The 8,233-nt window shown below is 35.7% G+C and overlaps 1 protein-coding gene across 1 annotated transcript in view; it reads right to left on the minus strand.

Moving 5' to 3' along the window:
* Window positions 1-7,293, minus strand: part of LOC111085641 (low choriolytic enzyme-like) — a 10,210-nt gene extending 2,917 nt beyond the window's left edge. The window contains exons 1-4 of the mRNA XM_022385214.1: window positions 7,150-7,293; window positions 6,348-6,394; window positions 4,659-4,734; window positions 1,588-1,705 (exon numbers count right to left, since the gene is read on the minus strand). Of these exons, the coding sequence (XP_022240922.1) occupies window positions 1,588-1,705; window positions 4,659-4,734; window positions 6,348-6,394; window positions 7,150-7,264 (356 nt within the window). The 5' untranslated portion in view covers window positions 7,265-7,293. The remainder of the gene's footprint in view (window positions 1-1,587; window positions 1,706-4,658; window positions 4,735-6,347; window positions 6,395-7,149) is intronic.
* Between the last annotated feature and the right edge of the window lie 940 nt (window positions 7,294-8,233).

Genomic DNA, 8,233 nt, shown 5'->3' on the forward strand with positions numbered 1-8,233 from the left:
CTAGAATGTTTTATACTTATAACGGGGCCTTTTTCTTCTTATAGTGGGGTTATTTTACACACTTAACAAGACTATTTCATATTTCTAACGGGACAGTCTTATAGTTATAACGGGGCTGTTTTACATTTTTAGCGGGGTTCTTTCACACAAATAATAGGACTGTTTTTATTTAAAATAAAATTATTTATACATTGTAAAGAACTGTTTTAAACTTATGAAGGGGCTGTTTCCTACCTATAGTTAACAGTTTCATGCCTACAACATTCGCTCATTCATCAAAGTAAATCAGGTTAATTATAAACATATTTTGATTGTTTATATACACACCGCTAGACAATACAAAAACATAACTTCTTACTACTATAAAGTTGTAAGTGCTACAAAAAAAGCTGTCAGCTTTATCTCACATAGCACTCACCGCTCCAAATTGAAGCAACGGGAAACGAGCCGAAAAGTCCAGGATTCACAGTCCTGATACGCTAACCATTAGGTGATGTCCCGCCCGTATATCACATTGATTATATATACAGGATTTCCATAAATTATCGAACCTCTCTCTTAATTGGATAAAATAGGAACCACATCAGATAAATAGTCGTAGTTTTTGGAGTGTGATGGACTGATGTCTGTAGTTTTCCTGCTAGTTTAGGTGAATGGCATTGACTATACGGTGAAATTACCAAGACGATTTCTCCAGAAATGTTGGGGAAGATGAATTGTCGTCTGGACATCTATCGAGTCACGAACAATGTCTGTGTCGAGATGTACAAACAGCACCACCGACCAAAAACAGATCTGAGGTGTCGCTCTGTCGATGTGTACTAACAGCAACACTGACCAAGGACAGATCTGAGGTGTTACTATGTCAAAGTGTACAAACAGCACCACTGACCAAGGACAGATTTGAGGTGTTACTATGTCGAGATGTACAAACAGCACCACCGACCAAGGACAAATCTGAGGTGTTACTATGTCGAGATGTACTAACAGCACCACCGAACAAGGACAAATCTGAGGTGTTACTATGTCGAGGTGTATTAACAGCAACACTGACCAAAGATAGATCTGAGGTGTTGCTATGTTGAGGTGTACTAACACCGCCACTGACCAAGGACAGATCTGAGGTGTTACTATGTCGAGGTGTACTAACAGCAACACTGACCAAAGACAGATCTGAGGTGTTGCTATGTTGAGGTGTACTAACACCGCCACTGACCAAGGACAGATCTGAGGTGTTACTATGTCGAGGTGTACTAACAGCAACACTGACCAAGAACAGATCTGAAGTGTTACTGTGTCGAGGTGTACTAATAGCGCCACTAACCAAGGATAAATGTGAGGTATTACTATGTCGACGTGTACTAACAACAACAATATTTATATAAAATATATAAATGCATTTTAGATTAGGTATAAGAAAGAAAATTTTAGATTTCTTTTATCTAACACACATAGATTGACAATATGAGACTAAACCTATATTCGTGACTGACATTTTTGTTTAGACAACAGTGTCAAGATATCGAAACTGGACTATCAAGAAAATTTCTTGATGGAAGTATAGAAGCAGCATTATTCATAGCCTACCCTTCCTTGGAAGTGATGAAAATATAGGCTACCTCATCCTTCCTCTCCACAAATTGAATACATGTTTGCTCTTCGATTTCGGCAAGGGCGCTGATGATGACTTTCTTCTCATCATCATCTATAAAATGATAAACAAAACACAGTGTTTCTTAGTATAGATTCATCTCGATCCTAATGTTAAACATAATATGTATAAACATTGAAATAAGGGTCGTTGTCAGTGAGTCCTCTGAAACAAAATGATCCTTGGAAGAGCGTCACCGTAATATATCTCGACCCCCCCTCCACCTTTTTTTATCAACTACACCCAAGACAAAATAGTAGAATTTATTTAGTGGCGCGCTGACGAGTTTGAATACTGATAGTCATTTACTGCTTTCTAAAATCCTACTTTACAAAAAAAGTAATTGTTTAATATAATGGTTAATATTCAAGTTTTGCGTTAATAACAACTGGTTTTGAAATGAAAATTTAATAAACTTTCTTATTGAGACCTCCAGTGGCTCAGCGGTAAGTCTGTGGACTTATAACGCTAAGAACTGGGTTTCGATACTCGTGGTGGGCACAGCGCAGATAGTCCGTTGTGCAGGTTTACGCTTAACTGGAAACAAAGAAACAAACTTTCTTAGTGACGAGAAATTTTGATATAAAAACCTAATGATGACTTTTGTTGATAAAAAATAAAGTCTTCAAGTAAATTTTGTATTGTCAAGAAGTTTTGAAGTAAAATTCTTGAGGCATAATTATATAATTTATCCGTCCTTATAGTTAAACATAAACAAAAAAAGATGTTGTTATCGTTACAGTCAAAGAACTAAAGCAGCTATACAGACATTAGTGTGGTGTGTTTATGCATTACAAATATTGCAACTATAACTACAAAACATAGCATTATTTTCTAAAGATATAAGTTTTATTAAACTTATGTGGGGTGTAAAACTTTACATTCTCTCGTTATACTAAAACGATTTTCGAGCCTCCCAAACCGTGTCGTTACACTCCGAATCGCCATTTCCAGTCATGCTCTATTTGATGATCGTACTTTTTGACAACAGTCTTACAGCGTAGTTTCCACTGCAAAAAGGCTCGTTCGTACGTATTTCATGTCCACAGCCCACCACCCTTTCCCATAGGCGTTCAATAATTTGTCGAATATAGAAGGACGACCGTTTCCCAACGCCTATTTCAATAGTCTGATCGATCGCACAGAAATCTATAGGCAACTGGAACTTAATTTGTATATATTAGTATGGAATAGCATGCACGATAACCGTTTACTTCTACAGTTACTTGAGCTATGCGACGATTGAACGAAGGTATGATATATCTTGGTTCGCCTCGTTTCCAGACAGAGATCTATCTTGATCATGTTGCACACTGTTGCCTGGGCACTTGGACAACGTTCACCATCTACGTTTGTGTGCATGAATTCTCACCTGTTACAAGACGTCGCTCTTTGATTACCTCGGCTGGTGTACGACTTGTTGCAGGTCTTTTTCTGGAGGTTCCTGGTTCCTAAGTTTATCCACATCCCTTTGTTTCCTAATGCCAGTAAATACAAGTGATACCCCCATCTTGGAAATTCTAAATCTCCGATCTAAACACATCTTTACGATCTGCGCTTATGAACATTTTCCCTCAAATAGGCTGTTACATGCCCTTCCCCAAAGGCAACCAATGTTTGATGGCATCACACTGCCTACCAAACACAAAGCAATGTCAAAATGTTGTTCTGATACATGGTGTTCCATCGCGACTTTATATCACGTGACTTGTTGATTTACATGCTAAAAACCGTTTTAATATAACGTACCCATCCTTCTTTGTAAAATACTTGTAAGAATTAAGCCTGACTAACTTTACTAATTTCTTATTCATGTTATAACGTTAAGTCTCGAGTAAACTTTAAATGTATACAGACAGTAGAACTTTTATGGTAGATCGCTGACGAGTTTGAATACTGAAAATGATAAAATACAATTTTCCCTCTAGAATATTTTAAAACTTTTAGTTTTTCAATAGTTTTGTCATGAATGATGTCAGTCATGAAAGTTTTGGATTAATCAAAGTTTGTTTGTAGTTAAGCGCAAAGCTATACAATAGGCTATCTGTGCTCTGCCCACCACGGGTATCGAAACCCGGTTTCTAGCGTTGTATGTTCGCACACATACCGCTGTGCCACTAGAGGGCATTAATAAAAGTAAGAAAGAAGTACTTAATTCCATATTTAGATGAAGAAAGAAATTGGATTTTTTTTCAACTTGAGCAGCACTAATGGCATACAGTAAGTTCGAGGGTTTAGAACTCTATAAGTCGGGGTCCGAAACCGTGGTGGGCACATTGCACATAGCCCGTTGTGTAGTTTTGCAATTACAACATCATAGAAATTATAAAAAAGACTGCCAGTCAGTAGCACATGCCGTCACAAAGGAGTTGTTCGGATCTTTGAACCGAGTAATGAGAGTGACTGCCACTTTTATAACATGCCTACAGCTGAAAGTATTCAGCGTCATCAAATCTCAGACCTTCAACCGTTATATTCGCAGCCCGACATGTCAACCATTTGGTCACTCCCAACCATAGAAGTACCCAAGAATGTAAAAACACTTATAGTAGAATATTATGACTATGGACAAAAGCTGCAATATTGCTAACTTAACAACAGAAGCAAAGGTTAAATTCAATACCACCAGTGTGTTGAAGTCCTTTATTGTATACATGTTCTCTTCTAAGATCTAAAATAACTTTTACAAATTTTATATCTCTTCTTAGTATGTTTCAATGTGATTATAATAAATACACCTGTCCCCCAGCGGGACAGGAGCAATTATATGAACTTACCCCACTTAAATCCAGGGTTTGATTCCTCGTGACAGACTCAGCAGATAGCCCAATGGGGCCTTGCTCTAAAACAAAACAAACAATAAATACACTTACCCCCCCCCCAGTAGCACAGCGGCATGTCTGCGAACGTACAACGCTAGAATCCGGGTTTCGATACCCGTGGTGGACAGAGCACAGATAACCCATTGTGTAGCTTTGTGCTTAGTTACAAACAAACAAACACTTACCGTAAACTGAATCAATCGTATAAAGAACGATACCGTTGGACCACTTTGAGCGTTCATCTTTAACCGCTAGTCTGTCCTATAATATAACAGAATATTTGACTTTTATGAAAGTCGAAATTTATATGATGCATAAAAACCAAAACAACAGATGTTTGATTATTACTTAATGCGCTGACAAACTTATTTGTTAGTATGATAACCATATATCTATTTCAGCTGTCAGGGAAATAATGAATTATAAGAGATCCAGTCTTCTGAAATTCTCAGCTTGTGGGTGGAAAGTGACTCAGTTTGGATTTAGTACTTTATGAAAAGTTGTGAGGAGACAGTGAATCAATTTCAATTTGATACAATATTAATGTTATTTTTTAAGACTTCAACCTGTAGAGAGATAGAGACTGGAGTTAGATTTGGTGCATAATTAAAATTATTTCTTAACCTGTACGTTTATTGCATCCGATCAATATAAAGTTTTTCGTAAATCTGATTTTTATCTGGAAATTATAACATCAATTTCTTGGAGCCAAAAAATAAAAAATAATGTAGAGTTTAGTTTCATAAATCACGTTTAAGCTTCAATAAATGTGCCCTGAAAGAACAGGGCATTTCATTAATCATCAGTGTGGTTTAATTTAGATGTTTATATATATATCAAGATATTAACCCATTTTCATACGTTTCGATTTCTCCTGTTTGTTTGTTTTTTTTGGGGGGGGGAGCATATCAAACACCCATATTTGGATACAATCAGTAAATGTAGATTAAAAAGAGGGTTTCGCACATTTTTCTCAAACAATCTGGTGGGTCATTGTTAATTACAAACTGAGATAAGTTCCAGAAGTGTCGTATCAGGTTTTGGGAAGCTTTATTTATCATTTGATGTGGGCCAAGACGTTTTATCTCCTACTAGGTAAAGTATTTTCATTCTTCAGTAAATAAAAAGTTTAAATGAAAGGAGATGAGCTTGCCAAATATGCTTACAAATATTAAAAACCTACTGAACCTGTATATCACTAAAGCTATTCGTAAAGTGTGTGTCGAATAACAGCTGTATAAAACCTAAAACTTGCTATTAATTATTAAGATTTCCTTACTGGTTATGATTACTTATCTATGAACGATTTATTACTCTTGTAACAGTTGACTTCTTCTATTATACACTTAAAAAGATTTTGAAGTCAGATATGTCCATTTATTCACGTTATGAAGATACCAAGCAATAACATGGAGTTTAAATAATTCATTAAAAAATCACGCATTGATGACTTATCTCTAATCAAAGTCGTTGCATCTGATCATTTCAATAATGAACAATGAATAACAATATTCAACGACAGAAGAGGCTACGAGTAAATATATATATATACAATCAAATTCTTTGCTTCTGATTGTTTCAATACTTAACAATGAAAAACGAACATTATTCATTGCTAAAAGATGATATGAATAAATAGTAGTTATCCCTAACTACGAAGTAATTGTTACTTTATATTTCAATATTTAACAATGACGAAAATTATACAACAGTAGAATACATTACGAATAAATACTCATCTCTAATCAAAGCGTTTGTTTGCAAAGTTTTTAACATTTAACAAGGAAGAATAATATTGAAAGACAGAAGATGATACAAATAAATACTTAGAAAATGATCACATGTTACACATGTGTTAAAAGATACAAACTTACCCTCACTGCGACACCTTTTGGAACCATAATGTCCCCCTGTATCAGGTCTATACATAGAAAAGTAGATCAAAATTATATAACTAGCACAGTGTACAAAAAATAACATTTAATACTGAAGTATTACTTAACAACTAAACAAGATACGTGATCGTAAAAAAAGTAACTTGTTATTATATAATTGTATCAAAATGAAAGTTCACATAAATTTCAAACCTTAAAGAACCTTTACGTTTTTCTATGTAACAGTTGTTTTCTGTCAGTTTATAACATGTTTATTATTATAACTCCGAGGATAAAAGGATGAAATTACCTTCTCCCGTTAGCGCCCACAGAAATATTTTCGGGGGGGGGGGCAAAAGATGGATGTAGGGATCAGCTTGTACAGTGTAAGCCAACAGACTGAAATAATACGTGTTATGTGTGCTTCAACGCAAACGCAAATTTACAGTTTGAATGAAATTACTAAAAAGATTTAATTCACTACGATGTCAAGTTTACATTATAATCCGTGCAATTTTTTTGTGAAATGCAAGGGGTCAAATGCCCCCTCTTGTCCCTTACTGCGGTCGCCCATGCCACCTCCCCACATAGATATTAATGGATAAAAGAAACTGTCAGAAACGGATTTAAGTCAATTTTTATGGTTGTTAACATGTGTTTACTACGATCCTTGTCTCAGTTACATAAGCCGTTAAAAAGTACTCTTTATCAAATTAACAGAAATAATACCTTTCCAAGAAACGTTTAGTCACTACATTCCATTTTCAACTAAAAACCTGGCTATTATAAATCGATTACTCACGGCCGTAAGGAGTTTCCTTGTCTTCCTGATAAAGAGCATCAAACTTCGAACACAAAACCACCTCCAATACAAAAACACCCCAAAGCAACGTTCCAAACGCCATGTTGTTTAGCATCAAGAAGCGAACTTTTCTGTTGCTTGAGCCCAACGAGGGAACGATATCCCTGAGAAAACCTGATAAGATATCTACGTAAATTCTGTAGATTAACACGTGTTGTTGATGTGTGTTTGTTTTAACTATAGTTCTTCGTTACACAATTACGCCGTTTTATATCTTATTGATAATCACTAAGAAAACATATGCTACTCTCGTTTTTTTTTACTCGTGCTTTGAAATTACTGCTGAGAATTAGCAGAAGTACAGATTAGATGAACTTGTACAAAATGTCGGGTCTGTGGTTTTAGTTACCTAAGATAGGGTGAAAAAAGTCAGAAAGTCAGACGAAGACGAAGACCATTTCTTCATGTACAACTTACTTATAATCTTACAGCAATACAAACTCATCATAAAATGTAACATTTAAAGATATTAGTAAGTAATTTCAGGTGCATATTTTCTCACCATTATGATGTTTATAGTATTGGTCTTTTATCAGTAGCATAAACAGTGTCGCATCAGTCGGTGATGTTAATTACTGATTAAACAGATCTCCATACTCAAGGCAACTAATTCATCTAATATCTTTACACAATATGCATATATATATTTCCTGATGTGAGGTGAACTATACAAATAGCTGTCAGTAAATATTTGGGGTTTCAAATTTGCAGATTAAGATAGTTGCGGGGTTCAAATGCCCCTTCACGATATACAGAGGCCGTGATGTACCGATCATACTCCTCCGTTATCCACAATTACTTCTATAGCTACCCCAAGGAGGATCCGTACCCGTTACCTAACCTGCCTGTGGTACCTGAGCATGTATTCCAAGTTTGGTTCTGCTATTTTGAAAGTGGGCGTATGAACAAAGTTTCAAACATGTCGCCACAAGAATCCACAAAAACCCTAACAATCCTGGATGTAACCTATAAAACCTTTCAAACTGCATAGTTCGAACTCAGGGTAACGTGTGATTCCAAAGGA

Source organism: Limulus polyphemus, unplaced genomic scaffold, assembly GCF_000517525.1.
Source record: "Limulus polyphemus unplaced genomic scaffold, Limulus_polyphemus-2.1.2 Scaffold524, whole genome shotgun sequence".
Taxonomy (NCBI): domain Eukaryota; kingdom Metazoa; phylum Arthropoda; class Merostomata; order Xiphosura; family Limulidae; genus Limulus; species Limulus polyphemus.